At 41.9% G+C, this 26,059-nt stretch overlaps 2 protein-coding genes across 9 annotated transcripts in view; one reads left to right on the forward strand and one right to left on the reverse strand.

Moving 5' to 3' along the window:
• Positions 1-4,461, reverse strand: part of CTPS2 (CTP synthase 2) — a 165,164-nt gene extending 160,703 nt beyond the window's left edge. For 3 of the 8 annotated variants that reach the window (XM_030573720.1, XM_030573715.1, XM_030573683.1), the window contains exon 1: positions 2,191-2,286. Coding sequence is in view for 3 of the 8 variants with exons in the window: in XM_030573760.1 (XP_030429620.1) it covers positions 2,454-2,487 (34 nt within the window). In the remaining 5 variants the exon portion in view is untranslated. Of the gene's footprint in view, positions 1-2,190; positions 2,287-2,453; positions 2,586-3,456; positions 4,199-4,379 lie in introns of those variants that run through there. The other 5 variants (XM_030573700.1, XM_030573693.1, XM_030573760.1 and 2 more) reach the window with 5 other exon arrangements.
• A 39-nt stretch (positions 4,462-4,500) lies between these two features.
• The window catches only part of SYAP1 (synapse associated protein 1), a 41,563-nt gene continuing 20,004 nt past the window's right edge, over positions 4,501-26,059 (forward strand). The window contains exons 1-5 of the mRNA XM_030573806.1: positions 4,501-4,827; positions 10,180-10,298; positions 23,003-23,069; positions 25,208-25,281; positions 25,619-25,758. Coding sequence (XP_030429666.1) covers positions 4,620-4,827; positions 10,180-10,298; positions 23,003-23,069; positions 25,208-25,281; positions 25,619-25,758 — 608 coding nt within the window. The 5' untranslated portion in view covers positions 4,501-4,619. The remainder of the gene's footprint in view (positions 4,828-10,179; positions 10,299-23,002; positions 23,070-25,207; positions 25,282-25,618; positions 25,759-26,059) is intronic.

Genomic DNA, 26,059 nt, shown 5'->3' on the forward strand with positions numbered 1-26,059 from the left:
GCTAGAGTTCTCAAGAAAACAGCACTACTACACTGGTTCTCATGTGGAAGATTTTCTTTGCAACCATACAGACTAGGAACTTTTTTAAATGGTTAGAGTTCAGCTAGTGAATATGTCCTCCTTACTATTGGTAAGCATGTGGATTTTTCAAACCCTAGTAGTATCCAGAAACCTAATTTAGAACTTCATAGGTTCTACACTTCAAAGACTTGCAGAACTTATAAATTTTGTTCTATATAGGAAAGGGAAAATAATCCATGTTATTAATAACTGACTTTTCCATGCTACTTTGAGGGGGGTTATTTTATTTATTTATTTTTAAGATTTTTTGACCCATCCACTTGTATTTTGGACTCCTTCAACTGCTGCTGTCAACAGCATTTTGTATTCAGCCAAGCAATTTTCATCGCTCTTTCTGAGGAAAAAAATACTAAACTAGAAATGTTAAGCATACAGTTATGCACATCAATAACAATACACAAATGAGTAGCCCTGTTTAATTTAACAGGACTACTCACTTCCCTGAGTATTTATAGGGTCGGGGTATTAGGACTAAACCTTCTCCTATTGAAGTTAATTAAAAAGACTCAAATTAACTTTAGTGGGACTTCAGGTTGCCGAAGAGCTCTCAGAAACAACCCATTATTTTGCAATAGAATGTAAGATTTCAAAGGGGCCTGACAGGCCACAAATGCTGTTGAAAGTGGCAGCCAAGCTTCTATAGGGAGCTGTTCAAGCAGTCTCATTTCCTCCTTTGACTCACATGGGTGACATGGCTAAGCAGTGCTCTGTGGACAGCAGTGTCTTTTACTTTCACTTTTAAGAGCCAACTTAGAAGCATTTAGTAAGTCATGGTTTCAGTTGTAGAAATGAAAGTATTATTTCCAAAGATCGCATGACTTGTAGATGAGCAGAGAAAGAATTTGACAAAGTTAGCTAGGAAAGGGAAACAAAACAAAAACCACTGAGAGTATTCCATTGCCATATGCTTTTAATGAGCAGACTCACGCAAATACACACATGAATAACTTTACTCACATGATTAATTGCTTCTACTAACACAAGTTATTTTCACAGTTAAGTGTTTGCAGGATTGTACCTCAAACTTTCAGCATTGTATTGAAAATGAATTAGTATAACTGGTGAATTATTTATTTACTTTTCACATTTCTGTTGGTATTGTTATTGAGTTGAGAACTGCAAATAGCCCTCAGCAAAATGGCTCAAATACTATATAAGTCATGTTCGTGACTAAAAAGTTATTTGGCCCTAGATTTGATCTGTGACCTGAACGTCAGGAGGTATTAATGATCCCTGCTCAAGAAAGCTACAAGCCTCCAATTTTTGTTGATAAATTTGCTAAAACTAATCTATGAGGATGAAGTCCATTAAAAGAAATAATTTCTACAATTATTGGAATATACCCAATCATTAGACAAAAAGAGGCTCTAGTGTATGACTTAAAGATGTCTAAATATGAAAAAATATTAGGAAAAGTGCAAGGAGGAATAACGGACCAATAGGCCCCATCTACTCTCCAAAAATACATGTTGCTGACAATAACTGACAGCAACACCTTGCCTAGCTTCAATTAGCGCTGAAAAGAGTTCACTTGCTCATGTAGATGGAGTCAAATCGTTTTCAACCCTCCCACAGAAAGCAGAACATTATCTCTATCGTGCTTTTAATCAGGAGGGTGAAATAGCTTCCTCCTCCAGCCACACCACCAGTCAAACTGCTTCAGCAATGGGTCATTCTCCTAACATGCAAGGAGGGCTAGGAACTGGCGAAGTGTTTGCCCCAGTGCGTTGTCACCCTGTCTCAGGCAAAGCTGGCGTGGCTCCCATGTTTTTACAGGAGAGATGCGTAGTGACTATCCACACGTGCAAGCAACACGGTCGCGCTGCCGGGGTGAAGGAGGCAGGAGCTAATCGCCCCCCTTCCCCGTAACCCCAGCGCAGCCCGGGGCTTCAGCCCGCCCAGTGGGGGAGCCCGAGCGGGGTTAGGGGCCCCCGCGGCCCTGGCAGCGGGGGGAGAGGAGCTGCTGCTCTGTCCCCGGGGCGGCGCTGCTTTCAGGCGCCCCGGGGGGACCTGCCCGGCCCGGGGAGCCTTTGCCGCGGCCGGTCCCCTTGGCCCCGGCCAGGAGGGTGCAGCGCGGGAGGCCGCGGAGGCCAGGCAGGCGGCAGTTACCTGGGCGCGGGCTGCGTCTCAGCGGCGGAGGCGGTTGCAGGTTCCTCCTCCCCGGGCCCAGATGCCGTAGGCGGGAGGTAGAGGCAGTGTCCGGGCGGCCGCCAGAGGGAGCCCGCGCGGCCGCCAGCGCCGAGCGCCGGCCCGTAGGTGGGAGGGGGGCTCTCGCGGGGAGGAGAAGGGACCCGGGCCAGGCAGCTGGAGAGGGCTGCGGTCCATGGGTGAGTAATGCCCCTCGCAAACCGGAGCCCTCCACACAAACTTACCTGCTTTGCCCCGCCGGCGCTTTTGCTTATGCATTTTTACTTGATCTGCCTGCCCCAGCCTGGGACAGTTTTTGGCATGCACATGTATTTATCTCATCTTCCTGTACAGTAATGGAGCATTTTTGACATGAGCATTTTGTGACCAGGCTACTAGCTATATATTTTTTTTAATACTGACCTTGAAAAAATCTCCCCCGTGTGTAGCTCGGAACAGCCCACTGTTCTCACCCTACTACTGCTACTGCTTTCAAGTCTCCACGATATTTACATTACTAATAGATCTGATTTTTTCTTGATTTTTCCAATCCCTTGGGAATTTCTGCTGAAGAATGTGAGTGATGCAGACAATGGATGTAAATGATGTTAGCACCAGTCCATCTCCTTGCACTGGGATTTAGGTCCTGATCATGCAGTTAAATTCACGTAGTTGAACCCTTGCAGCTGTGCAGAGTCCTATTGACTTAACTGATTGGAATCTCACTCGAAAAGGAATTTAAATATAAGCGTGCAAAGTGATTAAGAAGAAGAGTTATTAGAGACCTGGTGCAACTGTTCCTGATTTGAGGGACTGGAAAATAGGAAATAAAATGTTTGGTCAAATGCTGCCTTCACTTATTCTGATGCAAGTTACTGACTCAAGATTTATAAGTAATTTCAAAATTTTGGAGACTTATAACAGCAACATTGAGATCAGATAAGAAGATGCTTTATTTCACTATTGAAAAGAAGAGCAAACTTTTTCTAAAGGTCGTCTTCTTGACCACCTTGATTTGCAGCCACTGTGAACACAGAACTCATGCTGATTTAAATGGCTGCTCCAAACACAATACAGAATTGAGCTTTGAAAGACAGAGCATGATAAATCTCTTTCCAGATTATTCAGAATTTAGTTTTATTTTTATTAAATGTAATTTTATATATAACATAGATCTTTTTGATTCATTTCAAACATTCTCCTCCATCATGTACTGATCTGATTCTGTCAGTGTCTCTTTATGCTTACCTCTCAGTTCTCAGAAGGGTCTCATCCTATATCACCTTTGCTAACTCCACTTGACCACTATGTGGAGACACCATCATCATGGCAAATCCTAAAGGAATCCAGCCTTCTTGCAGATTCAGGGCCACCTGGATCATGTCTGGCTATGTGCTTAGGCTGTATATTCAGTTTATGGCCATCACCAGCAATTTTATTGCACCACCGAAGCTTCTGGCACCCACGTTATCCCCAGTTGTGTAGCTGCACTCCTTGATACATACACTTTGGAATTTGTTGGTCTTCCATTATAATATGTCTATACGGAGAAAGCCACCAAAACTTGAAGACATAATCTTAAAAAAGCATTGTCAGGTTTAACATTATTATTTTTACAGAGCCATAGTACTTATTGACAAACACAAATGACAGCACCCTGCCAAAAGCAGCTTACAATGTATGGTCCCGATTATTCACATGCTGAATTTTACACACATGGGAAGTGCCATATGACTTCATGTGACTATTCATCGGTACTAAAAATTAAGTACATGCATGCATGACCAGGGCGTACGTTTGCATGTATAAGATCACAGGGGTTGAGGTGACAAAAGTGCTGCAGGGGAAATGTACTTATTTACAAAATAGCATGTGTGTGTAAAAACTAAACAAAACCCCAAACCGTGTCGTCGGCAGTGGTGGGAGAACATAGTAGATCACCCTCTCCCTCCTTGCCTTCCAGGAACAGCGAGCCTGCAATCTTTTTGCACGCGCACTTGCCATTGACTTCAATGAAAAATCCCCACGTGGGAGAACTTGCGGGAGAGCAGTAAGCTCCTGCACCCAAATCCTCCCCCCTTGTAGTACCCCACTGACTGCCCCCTTTCCTTTGCTTCCCCACCGCTACCCCCTCTTCCTCCGTTCTCCCAGCCACCCGCTCCGCCCCTCACCTGTCTCTTCCTTCCCCCTCCCCATGAGAGGAATAGAGAGGAAATACAGAGCGTCTTTGCCCTGTAGCCTACGGAAGTGACGTAACGCGGAACGGCGAGACTAGACCCCGATTTCCGGGTACTGTGTTGTGTCGCTCTCGCTCCGTGGGTGCTTCCGTTACAGCCGTTGGGCGCGGCTGCGGGGGGGCCAATAACCGCCGGAGTCCGGCACCGCGAGCGGCCGAGGCCGCCTCCTGCGGGATGCTGCGGGGTCTGGGCAGCTGGTTCGGGCTGGAGCGGGCGGGCGAGGAGCAGAAGCCGCCGCCCGAAGGGAGCAGCAGCCTCGGGGAGCGGAGCGAAGCCGGGGGCGCCGAAGGGGAGGAGGCGGCGGCGGGCGGGGACCCGGCTGTGCGGAGCCAGGAGCAGGTGGATGCGGATCCACTCCTCAGCCAGGCCAAAGGACTCGGCAGTGAGTGTCCTGCCCGCGGCCCGCAGGGGGAGCCGCCTTCTCACGGTCGCGGGCCTGCTGCTTTGCGGGGATTCCGCGCCCGGCCCGGCAGCCCCCAGCCGACAGACCTCTCGTCCCCATTTACCCCCTTCCCCCCGGCACTCCCCCCCCCACACCATTGCCGTCCCCACACAGATCCCACCCAGCCCCACACTGACACCCCGGACTGCATTCCCCCAGACACTGACAAGTTACTTTATCCCTGTCACCACACACACCAGCCCTGGCAGCTGCCCTCCCCACAGATGCTGATCCCTTTCCCCCACGTTGATTGGGGAGAGGGATAGCTCAGTGGTTTGAGCATTGGCCTGCTAAACCCAGGGTTTTGAGTTCAATCCTTGAGGGGACGATTTGGGGATTGGTCCTGCTTGAGCAGGAGGTTGGACTAGATGATCTCCTGAGGTCCTTCCAACCCTAATAATCTATGATTCTATTTGGCCCTGCAACCCAAACACCTACCCTCTCTTCCCCCATCCCCACGCTGCCTCTGCACACAGTTTATTACTCATCCCCATGGGACTTGCTCTTCTGCCTTCACACCCTCCCCAAGTCTCACCTAGAGCGTCACAGGATGGGTTAACTCTAAAAAGGTGTTTGGGGAAAATAATACAGATGCTCTTTACACCATACTATAACACTCTGGGGGTGGGAGAACTTCCTGCAGGGGTGGTGGAAATAGAAATATCTTAATAAATAAATAAGGTCAGCTGATGGGGGTATCATAGAGTTTATCGCCACACAAAAATTGTCTAACTTTTATTAAAGTGGCACAATCCCCTCTAAGTGTTGATGCAGTAATACAGATATAAAGGTCTCTTATACTTGGCTAACTTAGTACCATAAGGAAAGCAGAGTAAGCTATAGCAGTAAGTCACTTTTTTACTTGTATAAGTAAAGGAGGGTTTTACCAGTGTGACTAATTCAGTTAAAAAAAAATCAGTGCCTTGACTGAAATAGTTATACTGGTACAATAACTGGGTGTAGGCCTGTCAGAAAGGTGCTTCTTAAAAATCATGTTATCCCTTAGGCTCTAGTTAGACTATAGGAAAAGGTGTCTTTTTAAAAATCCAGGTAATGTAGTTGTTGAAAACCACTCAACACCAGGTAGGTCTAATTTAATACCTTGAACTTGATTTTAGCAGGTCAAGTTATAGCGTAAATGGGACCCATAACTTGACCTGTTAAAATCAGGTAAAGCTGTTAAACTGTGTCTGCACTGGCATTAAGTGGGGTTTCGGTTGTGTTGAAGTGGCTTGTTTGAGTTAACACATCTTTTTCCCTAGTCAAGACATCATAACATCTAGTGTAGACACCATGATATGAAAGGAGTCACCAGTAAAAAAGTTTGAGACATGCTGCTTTAAACAACATGTTTAAAGCAGCCTGTCTCAAACTTTTTTTTACTGGTGACCCCCCTTTCATATCACAAGCCTCTGAGTGCAACCCCCCTAATAAATTAAACACCCTTTTAAATATATTTAACACCATTATAAATGCTGGAGGCAAGCAGAGTTTTGGGTGCAAGCTGACAGCTCACGACCCCCCATGTATTGCCTTGTGACCCCCTGAGGGATCCTGACCCCTAGTTTGAGAACCCCTGGTTTAAAGGAAGGAGCATGGTTTACAATATCACCAGCAAACAATTTTAAAGGTGTCACATTGTCTATGCTAGCTGCTAAGTGGTGTTTCAAGTCAGGCTCTTCAATTCTCAGGATTTACCTTTCAAGAGACTCCAATCATCTCTTTCACTTGCCTAGGCTTTGCAAATCATGTATGAATTACATTAGGTGATATAATTGTGATATAGGTTTATGATATGTACCCAGTTGACATGCATCATTCTGCATTTTACAAATTTGGACCTCTTCTGTATCTCTTTTACCTTAATCAGGACTTTCAAGAGACATCCATGCAAATGAAGTTAGAAGCTGAAAATGAGGTGTCATTCTATAGTCTCAACTCCAAGTTTCAGTGTTTCTGATGTCAATAATTTAGTTATAAAAACAGTGACAATAGAATGTATATGAGCGAGGTGTTCTTAACAATTCTGTGATGTCACTGTGCACTGTTCAAGGGACACCACCAAATTTGAAATCATGATACAGCTTTTAAAAAAAAAAAGTAGTTTTGGATATGAACCTTACCCCAAAGTTCCAGTGGCACATTTCCCTACTTTTTAAATGTGGTTATTTCCACTGTTGCTATGAGAAACTGACTATATAAACTGCTCTCTGAAGTAAAAATAGACTGAAAATATTTTTTTAAAGTATTCTCTCTAATCTTTCAGTTACGGTGAGCTTTCTTATAAATAATAAGTAGGCTGTTTTCATCAGACAGAGGTGTGGCAAGATTGATAGTTTTCCTTTAAACACCTGTTGTATTCACCTCAGTTGGTGGGAGAAGTGATGTGTGCATAGAAAATAATATAGTGTAGTTTGTAAAGTGCAATAAAATTTTTGCATGAAAAGTTTTTTGTATAGTACACCAAACTATGACATTTTATTTTATTGACATGTCCTCTGAATAAGTAAGGCTATTAACAGATAACATTTGAGAGGTTTGCTTTCCTGTACCACTTTGACTGGATAAAACACAGAAGGCTGTATTCCCCATTAATTTGGTTGTGATGGGGAAGCATTGTCAAAGAGCAGGGTCCACAGTGTCCTCTGAAACTTTGAAATTGTCCTCTGAAACTCTGAAATTTGTCTGATCTCCTTTAGAACCCATTTCTACAGCTAACCCCCTTTTAACAAGAATGATTTGTTCCTAGATTTCATATGTTTTGCTTGGACTTTGTGAACTGCATTGTGCCTAGAGTAGTGTAGCTGTCTTGATTGGTTGTTCTGGTATAGCTGAGTCCTAATGCGTAGATGGCTTTGACTATCAAGACTAAGGCTTTGAATTTTCAATGGAAGAAAATTGGTAGCCAGTGGAAGGACAAATATGGGGCTGATGTTCTTGTGATGGCCTGCCCTATTGCAGATTATTACATTTTCTAAAAGAGCTGTATCCTCTCTACTGCTGCTAGCTTCAGACCCAAATTTAGTGAATATAATAATTGAGTGACCAGATCATTGGGAGCAAGGTTGCGCAGTAATCTGAAAGTGGAATAAAAGACGTTTTTCATCGCTGATTCAGTGTAGCTTTCTTGGCTATTATCAAAAACCTGAGGCTTTGTACTACTTTGACAGTTGGAGGGGTTGGTGTCTTTGATGGAAGGGGGAGGACAGTGAGGCAGCTAATTCTGGTGTATAAATTCTGACTAGCATTACTTATGTCTTGGCCAAAATGAATTTTAGTTGATTATTATTAGGCACTGACACCTGTTTGATATTGGTTGTATCTGTGGCAAAGGAGACTGCTAGATGTTGGGACTGGGTAGCAGGGTCTGGATCACTCGTTAAATTACCCTGTTCTGTTCACTCCTTGTGAAGCATCTGGCACCGGCCACTGTTGGAAGACAGGATACTAGGCTAGATGGACCACCGGTCTGACCCAGTATGGCCATTCTTATGTCCTTATGAGATGTACTGCTGCGTGTTGTGAGTATATTGTTACTAGTAAACTGTACTGTCTCATTACCTCTCTGAGCTGTCTAATGTAGATATTAAACAGAACAACAGAGATCCATTCAGCAGGTGAAGGTTTTTGGGGAAAAACATAGTTGCACATTAGCCCTTTCTGGGTTCTGCTGGAGGAATAAATGAAGTCATTGTAATGCTATTCTGTCTACTCCAGGCATGTCTACTTATGTAAGTGGGTCAGTGGCACATTTCGATAGATTGTCATAACTTGTGGAGAGGTTCAGTAATGTTAAATAGATAGCAATCGTGTGTGTCCTATCTAATTCAGCTCTTATATTGCATTGATAGCCATAGTATCTAAGCATCCTTCCTGGGCTGCATGAGAGTTTATTTTTACCTCCATTGTCATAAGGAAAGTCCCATTTAGTTCCTATACACATCACAGTCTGAATCCTAATTGTGAAGCACCCAGGGTAACAGATACCATGTGCTAGATCTTTGCTGTCACTGCTTTCTCGGTGGCTTTTCTTAGGAATGGAGGTTAGACAAAGGAAAGTGTTTGGAGAGGTCATCTTCACTGAGTATGTTTTTTTGAAAATTGGATGGACTATTGAATATTTCACGAGCATTAGCAGTGTCATTTCTCAGAAGGAGTTGATGATGTCCATTAGTAGCAGACATCGGCCTTTGGTGGTTTTCACCAGCAAAAAAGGGCAAGGATCTGTTTCACATTATTCTTAAAAACGTTTAGCAATTTATATGTGATTAACATCTGGGTTAGGCAATATCATCTAGTTCAGAGTCCAGTTCACTCTTCCTGTTCTTCTTAACTTTTTGTGTCAGGATAAGCAAAACAGCCCACTGTTTTGTATATCATAGTGAGGATAAAAGTTATAGCTTTTTTTTTTTAAAGTATTAAGTTAATATGACATTCAGATTGTCTTGTAGACCTGAAATTCTAGAAAGGGAAGAAAGCTTAGGTATTCTTCTTGGAAGAAAGAGTGGCAATACCTGAAGTGTCAGTTGTTTCTGAAAGTCGACAGTTTTTAGACTTTCAGCTTGACCTTCCTGGAACGATTAAAATGTTTCACTCCTCTCTTCTGATGCCCCTTGGATTCTAAATCACATTCTCAATTATTCCTCTTTTGATATTCACCACTTTATTTAGATTTAAAATTACTTCTGCATAAAATCCTAGTATTATCACAGTGTTAAATTGTACCAATTTATTGGCATCAGATAAACTGAATTACAAGTAAGATTATAGAAAACTTTACACCTACTAAATCTGTCTCTCTAGATATTTACATGGTACCATAAGCATATATCTGAAAAATAAACTAATCCCACATCATTTCAAGGTACCTCAATATTAAGTTGTTTGTCACACATTTAAAGGCTAGTAGCTTCTTCATAGTTTGTCTGAATATTATTTAAATTGTGGTAGTGTCTAGTGGTCCAAAGAACGTGATGAATGTCTCATTAAATGAAAAGGAACTTCAGATGTGTAATAGCTTATCAGCTTACCAAAAAAAAAGTTTTGGCCAAACATACAGTTCCATCCCTAAGAGACAAGAATTTTAAAAAGGATAGAAATATACAGTTCACCTCCAAAGAGGCCTTCTGGAGTACAAAGAAGCCAGTTTAAGCAATTCTGTTTTAGAACTTTTGTTATAAACATGGCTTTCAGATTAGGTGTCTAAAAATGTACAAAGAGAAAAGAAAATATAATTAAAGAATTCAATATAACAAAATATTTAAAACTCTAATCTCTTTTCATATGTGAAAGATTATCTCTTCAATTTTGCAACTGCTGCTACAAAAAAGATATCTGAATCGGTTGCTGAAACAGCACAAAATATAAAGAAGTCCGTAGAAGAAGGGAAAATTGATACCATCATTGATAAGGTATTTTTTCTTTATTATGTGAAACTGATCTGTAATGTACTCCCGGTATCTGCTTTACTTCAAATGGTATTTGTAAGCATCTGTATAGACTGTGTGGGCCTGCAAAATGTTCTGCCTTAAACAAACCCCCAAAACCAGTTTTTAAAATTGCTGATTTTTAGGGCTGATTTCACATATTTCTGGAATAAATAGTTAAACAAAGTTTTGTTTTATCTGACTGAAGTGTTTATACAGAATGGACATTTCAAGGAAAACTGTTAATGAAAATCTCTCACACAAAAATGTAATCACTATAGCAATCTTAACTGTAAGATAGTTAATACATAATAAAAACATTAAAACAATCAAAGCATTACAATATAAACGTGACTGATTAATTTATATAAATATTACAAAAAACTGTTACTTTATTGGACGATGCTCACTTAATAAGCAGCTACTCAAACTTTTGTTTTCTCATTGTTCGGTATGTGGCCCTAGGCCTTATTTACTGCAGATAAGCAACCTTAATTCTGACATTTCTTAACTCTTGAGTGCTGGACTTTGCAACCTTAATATTCTTTTAATATAGCTAGTTTATTTTTATTTTAAAAAAGCAAACTGAAAAACAGATTCCATCCTGTGGCATCATATTGCCATCTATGTGGTTCACCAACAGGGTTGGAACCTCTAGATCCACCACATAGGCCTCTTCTATTTGAGCTAACGGAGTAACTGGTAGCAATAGTAGGTGTTGTCCTCTGTGCATTACAGGGGGATGGGTTGGGACACTTTTCTAGTGGGTTTTATAGATATTTGCTGACTCTAGAGGTAATGGTGAGACTCAAATCTTGGGTTCCATTCCAGTTTCAGGAGACAGAGACTCTTCTGCCCATTCCCCCAGCCTTGACCCCTACTATCCCATCACCTCCATCCTGTCTGTGTCACAGTCCTGTCTTTTCTCCACCCTTGGCTTTTCGTCCCTGTCCCACTCTTCTCACATAGCCAATCCCAGTCTCCACTCCTCAGGCTTCTCATTCCAGTCTTCTTGCCCAACAAATCCGAGCTTCACCCCCACATCGTCCTGGCTCCTTGTCTCCAGGATCCTAGCCCAACTAGTTCCAACCCTGTCATAAACAGATAGCTAAGGGTTAACGTCTCTTTCACCTGGAAAGAAGTAATCTGAAACACCTGACCAGAGGACCAATCAGGAAACCAGACTTTTTCAGGTCTGGGTGGAGGGAAGTTGGTGTCTGAGTTCTTTGTCTTGTGGCTATCTCTCTCTCGGCTATGAGAGGATCTCTGTTTCCTGCATTTCTAATCTTCTGTTTCCCGCCTTTCTAATCTTCTGTTTCCCAGTTGTGAGTACAAAAGATCAGATAGTGATTTATATGTTTTTTTTTGTATTTACATGGTATAGTTGCTGGAGTGCTTTGAATTGTATTCTTTCTGAATAAGGCTGTTTATTCATATTTCTTTTAAGCAATTGACCCTGTATTTGTCACCTTGATACAAAGACCATTTTTATGTATTTTTCTTTCTTTTTACATAAAGCTTTCTTTTTAAGACCTGTTGGAGTTTTTCTTTAGTGGGGAACTCCAGGGAATTGAGTCTGTGCTCACCAGGGAATTGGTGGGAGGAAGAAATCAGGGGGAAATCTGTGTGTGTTAGATTTACTAGCCTGACTTTGCATTCCCTCTGGGTGAGGGAGGGGGGAAGAGAGATTAGCTCTCGGTATTTCTGTTTTCCAAGGCTGGGAACGGGGAGGGTGGAATCCCTCTGTTTAGATTCACGGAGCTTGCTTCTGTGTGTCTCTCCAGGAACACCTGGAGGGGGGAAGGGAAAAGGTTTATTTCCTTTCGTTGGGAGACTCAAGGGAGTTGGGTCTTGGGGTCCCCAGGGAAGGTTTGGGGGGACCAGAGTGCCCCAAAACACTCTAATTTTTTGGGTGGTGGCAGCTTTACCAGGTCCAAGCTGGTAACTAAGCTTGGAGGTTTTCATGCTAACCCCCATATTTTGGACGCTAAGGTCCAAATCTGGGACTAGGTTATGATATGGTGGCAGAGGTGGGATAGATAGAATCCAGAAGCCAGTAGGAATATTATATTTTTCTTTTCTCTGCTAGGGGCTTTTAAGCAGAGAGAAACAGTTTGGTTTTAAAGGGAACCAGAGAGAATTTTTTTTTCTGCTCTCTCTGGCAGTTGTGGCTTGCATATTAAACAAGGAACCATTAAGGAGCTATTAAGGGTCTTTTGTCACACAATAGCACTCCCATTAGGAGTCAAATAAAGTGGTTTTTCTGGTTTACTTTACATTTAAAAGATTAGCTAGAGGAAGAAAGGGAAAAAGGCACTGTTGCTAGGCAGACCCCAGGAGGCAACAGAGCCTGCAGTTCAGCCAATAAACACCAGAGGGCATCCCAACACGAAAACAGGAACCATGACTTCCAAGGAAAAAAGGGAGGCAGAAGAACAAATCAAAGAAGCTGAACACAGGCGACAACTGGAAAAAAGACAAAAAGAGGTGGAGCTGAAAGAAAAGGAAGAAAGCATCAAACTGGCAGCCTACAAAAGAGAACAAGCAGCCAAAGAGGCAGCCCACAAAAGAAAACTAGAAGAAGAGGTGGCACACAGAAGGAAACAAGAAGAAGAAGATAGAACTCCAGAGGGATGCACACCGCCAGACCATGGAATTAGAAAAGGCTAAGCAAGACACAGCCAACCCTAACAACCCTGCGCCAATGATTGTTCCACAGCACAGGAAATTTCCCACCTACAAGGCAGATGATGACACCGAGGCCTTGGAAAATTTTGAAAGAGCCTGTCTTGGGTACAGCATCCCTGAAAACCAGTACATGGTAGAATTGAGGCCACAGCTCAGTGAACCTTTAGCAGAGGTGGCAGCTGAAATGCCTAAGAAGAACATGAATGACTATAAACTTTTTCAAACCAAGGCCAGATACAGAATGGGGATCACCCCGGATCATGCCTGTCAGCGTTTCAGAACACAAAAGTGGAAACCAGATGTGTCATTTCCCAAACACGCCTACTACGTTGGGAAAAATTATGTGGCCTGGATATCAGGACACAATGTTAAATCCTTGGAAGAACTGCACCTCTTCATACAAATGGAGCAGTTCCTGGATGGTGTTCCTGAGGACATAACACGGTACATACAAGATGGAAAACCCAAAAATCTCACCGAGGCGGAGGAGATTGGAGCCAGATGGATGGAAGTGGCAGAAAGCAAGAAAGCTACTGTCAAGGGGAATGAATACCCCAGAGGGCACACCGACCATAAACCCTACAACCGAGGGCAGCCAAAAACCCCATCTACAACCCAAGTAAAGCCACAGACACACTATTCTTCCACGTCACCAGTCTCCAGTAACTCACCTCGACCCAGTGACGCATCAGATGGAAGATGCTTTAAGTGTAATGAACTGGGACATATCAAGGCCAACTGTCCAAAGAACGCCATCCGAGTGCAGTTCATTACACCACCATCACCCAAAAGATCCCCAGGCCCAGATGCCTCTCAAATACCCTTGGAGCGTAGGGAAAATTTGAGAGTGGGCGGAATGAAGGTTACTGCGTGGAGAGACACGGGGGCACAAGTGTCAGCTATCCACCAATCCTTTGTAGACCCCAAATTCATCAACCCAAAGGCCCAAGTGACAATTTACCCCTTCAAGTCACAAGCTGTAGACTTGCCTACAGCTCAACTGCCTGTCCAGTACAAAGGCTGGTCAGGAATGTGGACTTTTGCAGTCTATGACAATTATCTTATCCCCATGCTACTGGGGGAAGACTTGGCCAACCAGGTGAAGCGGGCCAAAGGAGTGGAAATGGTTACATGTAGCCAAACCAGGCAAGCTTCCAGACCCATTCCTGTTCCTGACCCGTCCACAGACGCCCCGTCTGTGTTACCAGAGACCCAAACAGAGGTAGTGGACCCGGATTCCATGCCAACCACTGAAACAGCCACAGCGCCTCCAGTCCCAGGCCCGGAACTGGAACAGCAACCAGCACCAGCAAGTGCAACCACATCTTCAAACTCAACGCCAGAGGGCGCCAGCGAGCCAGAACTGGCAGAAGCAACAGACAGCCATACCCAAAAGGCTCAGCCAGAGCCTGAAATACCCTCAGGTGCGCCAGCAGAGAGCGGTTCACCAGCAATGGAAACAACCCCATCACCTACATCGCTTCCAGAGGGACCAAGCCCAAGTCCCCAGTCTGAAAAAGAACTGGTGACTCCAGCCTCAAGGGAACAGTTCCAGACTGAGCAGGAAGCAGATGACAGCCTTCAGAAAGCTTGGGCGGCGGCACGGAGCACCCCACCGCCTCTCAGCTCTTCTAATCGATCCCGGTTTGTTATAGACCAAGGACTTTTATACAAGGAGATTCTTTCTGGTGGACACCGGGAAGAATGGCAGCCGCAAAAACAGTTGGTGGTTCCAACTAAGTACCGGGGGAAGCTCTTAAGCTTAGCCCATGATCATTCCAGTGGCCATGCTGGGGTGAACAGAACCAAGGACCGGTTAGGGAAGTCCTTTCACTGGGAGGGGATGGGCAAGGACGTTGCCAAGTATGTCCGGTCTTGTGAGGTATGCCAAAGAGTAGGAAAGCCTCAAGACCAGGTCAAGGCCCCTCTCCAGCCACTCCCCATAATTGAGGTCCCATTTCAGCAAGTAGCTGTGGATATTCTGGGTCCTTTCCCAAAAAAGACGCCCAGAGGAAAGCAGTACGTACTGACTTTCGTGGACTTTGCTACCCGATGGCCGGAAGCAGTAGCTCTAGGCAACACCAGGGCTAACACTGTGTGCCTGGCCCTAACAGACATTTTTGCCAGGGTAGGTTGGCCCTCCGACATCCTTACTGATTCAGGATCTAATTTCCTGGCAGAGACCATGCAAAAACTGCGGGAAACGCATGGGGTGAACCACTTGGTTGGCACCCTGTACCACCATCAAACCAATGGCCTGGTGGAAAGGTTTAATGGAACTTTGGGGGCCATGATACGAAAATTCGTCAACGAATACTCCAATAATTGAGACCTAGTGTTGCAGCAGTTGCTGTTTGCCTATAGGGCTGTACCACATCCCAGTTTAGGGTTTTCACTGTTTGAACTTGTGTATGGTCACGAGGTTAAGGGGCCATTACAGTTGGTAAAGCAGCAATGGGAGGGGTTTACGCCTTCTCCAGGAACTAACATTCTGGACTTTGTAAGCAACCTACAAAGCACCCTCCGACACTCTTTAGCCCTTGCTAAAGAAAATCTAAAGGATGCTCAGGAAGAGCAAAAGGCCTGGTATGACAAACATACCAGAGAACGTTCCTTCAAGGTAGGAGACCAGGTTATGGTCTTGAAGGCGCAACAGGCCCATAAGATGGAAGCATCATGGGAAGGGCCATTCACGGTCCAAGAGCACCTGGGAACTGTGAACTACCTCATAGCATTTCCCAATTCCTCACTAAAGCCCAGAGTGTATCATGTTAATTCTCTCAAGCCTTTCTGTTCCAGAGACTTACAGGTTTGTCAGTTTACAGTCCAGGGAGATGATGCTGAGTGGCCTGACGGTGTCTACTACGATGGGAAAAAAGACGGTGGCGTGGAAGAGGTGAACCTCTCAACCACCCTGGAATGTCTGCAGCGGCGAAAAATAAAGGAGCTGTGCACTAGCTTCCCCCCGTTGTTCTCAGCCACCCCAGGACGGACTGCATGGGCATACCACTCCATTGACACAGGTAATGCTCACCCCATTAGAACCCCACCCTACCGGGTGTCTCCTCATGCGCAAGCTGCTATAGAACGGGAGATCCAGAACATGCTACAGATGGGTATAATCCGCTCATCTACCAGTGCATGGGCATCTCCAGTGATTCTGGTACCCAAACCAGATGGGGAAATACGCTCTTGCGTGGACTACCGTAAGCTAAATGCGGTAACTCGTCCGGACAACTATCCAGTGCCACGCACCGATGAGCTATTGGAGAAGTTGGGACGGGCCCAGTTCATCTCTACAATAGATTTAACCAAGGGGTACTGGCAAAATACCGCTAAATAAACCTGCCAAGGAGAGGTCAGCATTCGTCACCCATGCAGGGGTGTATGAATTTAATGTCCTTCCTTTCGGCCTTCGAAATGCACCCGCCACCTTCCAGAGGCTGGTAGATGGTCTACTAGCAGGACTGGGAGAATATGCAGTTGCCTACCTCAATAATGTGGCCATTTTTTCGGACTCCTGGCCCGAACACCTACTACACCTGGAAAAGGTCTTTGAGCGCATCAGGCAGGCCAGACTAACTGTTAAGGCCAAAAAGTGTCAAATAGGCTAAAACAGAGTGACTTACCTGGGGCACCAGGTGGGTCGAGGAACCATAAACCCCCTACAGGCCAAGGTGGATGCTATCCAAAAGTGTCCTGTCCCATGGTCCAAGAAGCAGGTCCAATCCTTCTTAGGCTTGGCCGGGTATTACAGGCAATTTGTACCACACTACAGCCAAATCGCTGCCCCACTGACCGACCTGACCAAAAAGACCCAGCCAAATGCAGTTAAGTGGACTCATAAGTGTCAAAAGGCCTTTACCCAACTTAAGGCAACGCTCATGTCTGACCCTGTGCTCAGGGCCCTAGACTTTAACAAGCCATTCCTAGTAACCACGGATGCATCTAAGCGTGGTATAGGAGCAGTACTCATGCAGGAAGCAACGAATCACAACTTCCATCCTGTCGTGTTTCTCAGCAAGAAACTGTCTGAGAGGGAAAGTCACTGGTCAGTCAGTGAAAAGGAATGCTATGCCATTGTGTACGCCCTGGAAAAGCTACGCCCATATGTTTGGGGATGGCGGTTCCAAGCTACAAACTGACCATGCTGCACTAAAGTGGCTTCATACTGCCAAGGGGAACAACAAGAAACTTCTTCGTTGGAGTTTAGCTCTCCAAAATTTTAATTTTAAAATTCAGCACATCTCAGAAGCTTCTAACAAAGTAGCGGATGCACTATCCCATAAGGGTTTCCCAAAATCCAGTAGTTAAAAAGTGTTCTTAAACTGTAAAAGTCTGTTAGTTATATACTTAGTGGTATATGTAACGGTGCATGTGTTGTATTAATCTGTTTAGTTTAAAGTTCTAGGAGGAAATCGCCGCCAGTGAGCTTCCCCACTGTCTGCAATTTGGGGGGCGTGTCATAAACAGATAGCTAAGGGTTAACATCTCTTTCACCTGGAAAGAAGTATCTGAAGCAACTGACCAGAGAACCAATCAGGAAACCAGACTTTTTCAGGTCTGGGTGGAGGGAAGTTGGTGTCTGAGTTCTTTGTCTTGTGACTATCTCTCTCTCGGCTATGAGAGGATCTCTGTTTCCTGCCTTTCTAATCTTCTGTTTCCCAGTTGTAAGTACAAAAGATCAGATAGTGATTTATATATATTTTTTTGTATTTACATGGTATAGTTGCTGGAGTGCTTTAAATTGTATTCTTTCTGAATAAGGCTGTTTATTCGTATTTCTTTTAAGCAATTGACCCTGTATTTTTCACCTTGATACAAAGACCATTTTTATGTATTTTTCTTTCTTTTTACATAAAGCTTTCTTTTTAAGACCTGTTGGAGTTTTTCTTTAGTGGGGAACTCCAGGGAATTGAGTCTGTGCTCACCAGGGAATTGGTGGGAGGAAGAAGTCAGGGGGAAATCTGTGTGTGTTAGATTTACTAGCCTGACTTTGCATTCCCTCTGGGTGAGGGGGGGAAGAGAAATTAGCTCTCGGTACTTCTGTTTTCCAAGGCTGGGAACGGGGAGGGTGGAATCCCTCTGTTTAGATTCACGGAGCTTGCTTCTGTGTGTCTCTCCAGGAACACCTGGAGGGGGGAAGGGAAAAGGTTTATTTCCCTTTGTTGTGAGACTCAAGGGATTTGGGTCTTGGGGTCCCCAGGGAAGGTTTGGGGGGACCAGAGTGCCCCAAAACACTCTAATTTTTTGGGTGGTGGCAGCTTTACCAGGTCCAAGCTGGTAACTAAGCTTGGAGGTTTTCATGCTAACCCCCATATTTTGGACGCTAAGGTCCAAATCTGGGACTAGGTTATAATACACCCCCTACCAGCTCATCATCCAGTCTTTCTCCCCTAATCCACCCTTTAGTTGTGTCTCAGTTCCAATTTCCCTCTCTGGGCTTCTCATCCAATCTGTGTCCCACCTCCTTGTACCTGTCTTTTGTCCAACCAATTCTAGTTCTCCACTTGCATCCCAGCTTTGCATCAGAGCTATCTCCCCTCATCCTTTCTTTCAGCTGCCAGTCTCAGTTTCTGGCTTCCCTCTGCTTCCCCAGACTACTTGTCCCAATCTATTCCCCTTGCCTTCCCTGCATGTCTGGCTCTTGTCCCCTCTGCATTTGAATTTGACTGCTTCCTCCTCCACGCTATCTGGGCCCAATGTGTATGGGCAGGGGTATCATTGAGAGCACACTACAAACAGACTTCTTGCTTTCAGTTCAGGTGCCTGGACCTGGCATGGTCCTTAGCAGCTCGGAGCTGCAACTTCAGGAAAAGTCCAGCTCAGTGCAGATGGAATTTTTGGGGAATTAAGACGCTATAATCTGAATCTCTTTTGAACATGTGTAAACTAAACATCTTTAGAGGTTTATAAGTTGGCCAAATTTGAGCAGCTTTTTGCGTGGCAGGAAAAACGTACATCCCTGACACAACAGCCACCGATGAAAAGAGAAGGTTGTCAGACTTTTTTAACAAGGGCACAACAATGTATTTTTCCTTAGCTACATTGTTGGAAATGGCTGGACCATATTGGTTGAAATTTTCCAAAAAAATTGAACCTGGGATAGACACCCATCATGGAAACTACAGTCTGAACAACTACATTTTGGCAACATTATAAGAAACTGAAAACAGTGTGGGCATCCTTAATAATAGGCTGTGGTGCCAGCCCAACCTATAATATTACTCATCTAGTAAACTTTTCAAATCCTGGGAAAAAGAGTGAGATTGAGTTTTGTGAATGGTCACGTATAGGTGGGTGCATGTGGTGAACTCTCTGTAGTAACAGAGTAACAAAGGGACAGGAACTATAGAAGAGGGTGGAGAAAATAATGCAAGGAAACAAAGAAAATAGACACTGATTACAGCATAGGAAAATAAAAACCGTAATCTGTTATCTTTTCTTCAAGCCTTGACTGTGATCATAAACCCCAGGTGGCATGAACATCTGTGTCTGTTTTCTGACATTTGTATGATTTAGGATTTTCTTTTAAATTATTCTCTGGTCTGTGTGTGCAAGGGCTCTGAAATTTTTAACTAGAGTTTTTCATTGTGTATTACCCTCTATGATGAGAATTTTATAATGTTTTCTATTGCTATGTCATGTCTTTTGGGCATGAGAAGTACAGGCTTCCATTCATATTTCTTGTTTATTTCAGTGCTTCTGTCATTTCCATTTGTGTAACGTATTGTTATAGTGTAAATGAAAATACTATCATTTTCTAGCATTTCTTACAGTACTGAATATGTAAGCTTGATTGTGTTCTTACACTACTTCCATATTTATTTTGTGATATAATGTTTTTATTTTAATTGTAGTCTGCCAATGGCTTCTTGCAAGTTTGTCTGTTCTTTTGAAAAATATGTTGTCACTATGATGCTGGACATATTTGTTTCATTCTTTTGTGAAGATATCATAGTCTGAGTCCCTTATGTGGAAGGAAGTTTCATTGACTGTGACTGTAGAACTCGATGCTAAGACAACAATTAAGCTTAGCCTTGGGTATATCATGAGAATTGTCTGGGATATATTTTACTATTCATGAACTTAAAGTCATAAAACTTTTTAAAATAAAAAGGAAAAAAATGTGTACTGCAGGGTTTCTCAAACAGGGGTCACCGCTTGTGTAGGGAAAGCCCCTGGTGGGCCAGGCTGGTGTGTTTACCTGCCCCGTCTGCAGGTCTGGCTGCACTGGCCACAGATCGCTGCTCCAGGCCAATGGAAGCTGCTGGAAGTGGCGCCTGGTGTACTGTATTTGGAAGTACCATCTGGGAAGCATGATATATAAGAATGGCACAAGAATATGTAGGGTGGGGGAGTGGGGCAGTAAAAGAAGGGTGTTAGGAAGGGGAAAAATATATTCAAATTGGAAAATGGAGAGACTAGCAAAAGGAGGAAGGTACTGTTCTGAATGATTGAAGCAGTGCATACTTTGGTCTGTGGGTCTGTTTAGTGTTTTGGGTTGGCAGGAAATGTCTTGCATTGTTGCCTGGTGCCTTGCTTCTCCACTGGATTCACTAATAGAGCAGCATCCAACTCTGGCCCACAATGAGGGGAGATATGGTGCAGGGCCTGGATAACCGAGAGTAAGAGATGCAGTGTAACCCTCTCAGTAAAAATATAGATCCTAACAGAAATAAAGGAATGATGGAGGAAGAGGAAAAAACTCTAAAAATACAAATGAAGAGAGGAGAGACTGAGAAATACAATAGTGAATTACTTCATTTTGGGGGGAGATGGAGTCAAGAAACATTGTAATTAATGGTGGGTCTATTGATAACAATTGCACTGAAGAAACAATATCTCCCCTTTAAAAGCTTAAATTTCTTCCTTACCCCGCTTGAAGATGTTATGACTAAAGGATGAAATTCCCTGTTCTCTTCTCTGCCAGTAAAAATGAAATCCTACATCTACGTATGATAATCCTCCCTGCTCCTTATACTTATATGCATTCACATTTCAAGATAAAAACAACTAAAGTTATTTGCTTCCTTAATTTAAAAGTCGATTCACGCCTCAAACAGTCAGCGAGATTCACTTTGGCCCCAAGGCTGGAGTGTTTTGAGGGATGGAGGCCTTTTTGTGAATTTAGCTGAGTCACTGGCTGGGGACCTGACTGTAACCTTGAACTTATTTAACTGTGAAGAGGAAAGGCAGCTATCCAACCTGCCTTTTTAGTGCTGCTGGGAGTTGAGAATCAGAACTTTTTAGATTGTATGGGTCGTTGTATAGCAAACCATGACTTTTTTTTAATTCAAAGTGCTGTGTATCTCGTCTTATTTGGAGTTAGAATTGTCATTCCTTCTTCCAAAATCTACTGGTAAAGTGAAACTTGCCATAAAAACCTCACATGGAAAATTCTGTCTTCAGATACCATTGATCTCCGGAGTTGAATGCACATGAGAGTAGGAATGTGGCCCCTGTGCACTAAGTTGGAGTCTGAACTATTGTAGTTCTGGCACACATCTGCAATTGTAAATGCTGCAAAAAAAGGAAAAACATATCAGAAAGATTACTTGAGGTCTCTTTATTAATATCCTCCAGGTAGTAACTTTTCTAGAAAATTATCCACAAATGACTTCAGAAGCTGGTTTCTTAGGCCTAATGTGCCATTTTCTTGTGAGGATACATTAAATCAATTACATTAATTCCCAATTATGGCTGAAGTTTTACACAGAAAAAAACAGTAAATCTAATTCCCACAGCATCCAGAACTTTTCCCATTGAGCATATGAAATACTATGTATTTACTGGTGTTAATAAATTCATAAACCAATCGATTTTTAAGGTGAGAAGGGTCCACTGTGATCCATCTGTGTAACACAGCCCATAGAATTTTTCCCATTGATATCTGCATCAAGCCCAAATGTTGGTGAATGAGCAAGAACATATCTTTTAGAAAGGCATAATTTAAAGACTCCAAGTGCTGGAAAATTTACCTCGTCCCTTGGTCATATGTTCCATAAGTTAAGAACCTTAGTATTAAAATTTGCATCTTATTAATGGTTCAGGTTTTTCTGACTTCAGCTTCCTGCCACTGAAACTTTTTATGCCTTTGGTAGAGTTAAACAGCCTGCTAGGGTTGGATATCTTCTCTCTATATTGGTACTTAAACTGTGATCAAGTTGCCTCTTAACCATCTCTTGACTAAACTAAATAGATTGAAATCCTTAAGTCTTTCGTAGTAAAGTTCATTTCTCAGAGCATGAATCACTCTCTTAGCTCTGCTATGAGACTTCTCAATTTTTTTTTTCAATTTTAACATTAATTAATTAACCTTACAGTAAATTCTTGATTATCCAGATTTAATGCAGGACATTAATAATTTTCTGTAATCAAGGAATTATTGAAATGTTGCAGAGTGGAAGTATGACTCTGTATTAGGTAAGCACAGTTTCTCTGCCAAATTCTAGGGGTTGCTTTGGGAATTTGGTGACTTGTAAAATCTTAACTGCAACATTGTGTTTGATATTGTTATTCCCTGCATTTAATTTCCGCTCTCTTCTTTTAAAATATGACCCGGGTGTGTTTGAATGAATAATACTTTTTAAAGCAGGTACCTTTATTTAAATACGCAGATATTCAGGGAATCTATGCATTATATGTACTTAAGTGGATAAGAAAATAACATATTGCATGTACACAGTACACTGTTGATGCCTTCAAGACATTTATTTTTCAAAGTTGGTAAATCACTTTGGAGTACCATACACATGAGTTTCAGCTCTTAAAAAGAAAACTGAGTTTTGAGTGCAGTTAAAGGGGTAAGAAGCTGAACAATTTAATATGACCTCTTCTTGCTTAGCTAACTTGCAAAAGAGTAAGGTTTCAAGTATAACTAAAGTGTCATGTTAAGCTGAAATGTATTTCAAATTATTTACTCTCTGAATGTTGTTAGACAACTCTGTAACATATTCCATTTCCTTTCATTCTTTAAGTGAAATTACCTTTTCTTATAGACAATTATTGGAGACTTTCAGAAGGAACAAGAGAAATTTGTTCAAGAAAAGCACACCAAAAAGTCAGGTATTGAATATTTATTATTAAATGTGGGTCTTTTACTAAAGGTAACTAACATGTTTCACTAACTTTTGATGAAAGCTACGTAGTTCAGCTCAGTCTCAGTAGATATTAAACCTAATCTAATCTTTGTGACAAAAAAAGGTGACCCATGGAAATTCTGTATAATGCACAATAGTTGTAGATCAGGATTTCAGTAAGTGCATTTTTGGGACGAGACAAGGGATCACTAGTTGAAACTTAGCTAAAACAAGTTAACTATACAGCTAATCCAGCATTTTCTACTAAATTCAGCAAACATATTTAACTATAATAATTGAAAATCAGTGGGACTGATCTCTTGTGACTTATTTTGAACCTCAGGTTGTTATATTTTGTGAGGAGGCAAGCATTCTGATTGCCTGTCAGTTGGGCTCTTTACTAGCAGTGTAACATATTATGGAATGAATAACATAAGATGTGGGTGCCATTCTAACATTTCATTAGTTTCTCTGTGGGAGGTGCTTTACTTATAGTTCCAGGGAAAATTGCTTTCTCTAAGGTTGTAAATTATCTGTGATCCAAATCCTTTTTGGGTTATACATCTATGTACAATTAGATAAAAATGGCCATATCAGGTTAGACTAATGATCCATCTAGCCCAGAATCCTGTTTTCTAATAGTGGCCAGTACCAGATGCTTCAGAGGGAATAAAAAGAACAATGTTATTATCAAGTGAGCCCTCCCTTGTTTTCCAGTCACAGTTTCTGGCAGTCAGAGATGTAGGAACACCCAGAGCATGGGGTTGTATCCCTAACCATCTCGGCTCAGTCCTTCATGAACTTATGTAATTCTTTTTTGAACACAGTTATACTTTTGGCCTTTACAATGTCACATGAAAACAAGTTGATTGTGCGAATTACTTCCTTATGTTTTTTTAAACCTGCTGCCTATTATAAGCAGACCCAGGGATCTTACTCTTTTTGAGTAAGACAGGCAGAATTTGTCCCTACATTGTTTAGGTCATTAAGTATTGCTGGATAGAAAAATATATTGCAGTTTGACGTAGATCTTTTTAACTTTGAATATGTTGATGGTTTCAAATGGTTCATGCTGAAGTTTGTCATACTGTTTGCTGCTGTTAATATATATTATTAGATACTATGGATGCACAAAGTGACTGCATAGTTAAGTATGCATTTATATTCACACCTAGAGATTTAATCTTTACTTTATGTATGAGTAGTACAGTGTATCCTCCCCAAACTTACACTTACTTTTGGACTACCCTTTGAAGTTCTCTGAACATTTTAAAGTAAATCTGTAAATTAGCATTAAGCATTATAAAATACACCCTCTTCTTTTGGTGAATATAATTTTTTTGTATCCCCCCTAGTGCGCAAAAAAAAAAAAAAAAAAGAGAGAGTAAAGTTTGGGTATTTGGAAATTGATTCATTCATGTATTATTCCAAAAACAGAAATATGGGCTATTGTTAAAGTTTATCAGCACAATTTGTATTTATGAATGCTAACCATAACCATTTCTATTTAAACTATAATCTTTTAAATCTATTCTAAAATATTTTTGTCAAATTAATCTTATAACATGTATTTTACAATGTATATTGTCATATAATTGTGCATCAGCTATTTTCAACAGAGAATAGGTTGTACAATATATCTTTTCAGGATAAATCTCTAATGGGAAACTGACAAGAAGCATTCTTTATCAAAAGGACTGTTGTACAGGTCAGCCAATTATGCACCACAGTGCTATATTGTTTGAGCTATTTGCAGTAGTCCTGGCCTAGAACATTTTGGAAGAAGTAATAAAATGTTGATTGAAAAATGACCAGATAATTCTTGCTGAATTTTTTTTTACCAGCTCTAATAAACACTCATTTCCATAACTCATCTGCTATACCTTGAGATCAGTTGTAAAAAAAACAGAAATGAAACTAATGTACCAAAGTGAGCACAGTTCTGAAACAATTTGTTTCAAAGATGTCCTGTTTCCATTTAATTTTTCATCTGGGTGACAGTGACACAAGAACTCCTCGGGGCTCAGCTGTCTTTCTCGCATTGTGTGTTGCTCTGTCTTAATATTAATATTTTTGTTTTTAAATATAATAAAACTTGAATTATTTTCCCCTCTTTAATGACAGAAGCAGCAGTGCCTCCTTGGGTAGATAGCAATGAAGAAGAAACAATTCAACAACAAATCTTGGCCTTATCTGCAGTAAGTTTCTTGTTTGTTATTAAAGCTGCCTTTTGTTTTGATTTAAAATGTGTACCTTCAGTAATTTCATCATTTATCAAAAAATTAGACTACATTGTGTATATGCATGCAAAATTTAGATACAGCACGGTGTTTGTCTGATTACCAGTCACATGCCTGAAGCAACTTCTGGGCCAAAATAGAGATGGAAAAATGTATCCTCCTGTTTATATTTTTGTCTGTAACAGAAAGTTACATGGCTGTGATACTAAACAAATATGTAGGGAGTGAGATGGTCTGATCAAACATGATATAATTCCTCTGATGTCAGTTAATAACTATAGTATTTTCTTCAAAGGACAGGCGCAACTTTCTGCGTGACCCGCCAGCAGGTGTTCAGTTTAACTTTGACTTTGACCAGATGTACCCCATCGCTATGGTAATGCTACAGGAAGATGAGCTGCTGAACAGGATGAGATTTGATCTCGTCCCTAAACAGTAAGCAATTTCTGATTATATTTGTGTACTATCACACTCTTAATTTGTCTTTTTAATTTATAATCTTAACTTCCCTAAATTATTCATCTTCCCTCTCCACCTCCCTCAGCTTTCCCTTTTGATTCCCTCTGCTGCACATGTTGTTTTTAATAAATACAAGTTATACACAGCTTGTCTTGCATACTTAAAATTTTGTGAATGAAAATAAGCATACATTATATGTTGATCCATAAATAAGGAATACTGGTATTAAAACTTTTTTTAAAAATAATCTAGTCAATACAATACAATATTCCTATTT

Source organism: Gopherus evgoodei, chromosome 1 (genome assembly GCF_007399415.2).
Source record: "Gopherus evgoodei ecotype Sinaloan lineage chromosome 1, rGopEvg1_v1.p, whole genome shotgun sequence".
In the NCBI taxonomy this organism is placed as follows: Eukaryota; Metazoa; Chordata; order Testudines; family Testudinidae; genus Gopherus; species Gopherus evgoodei.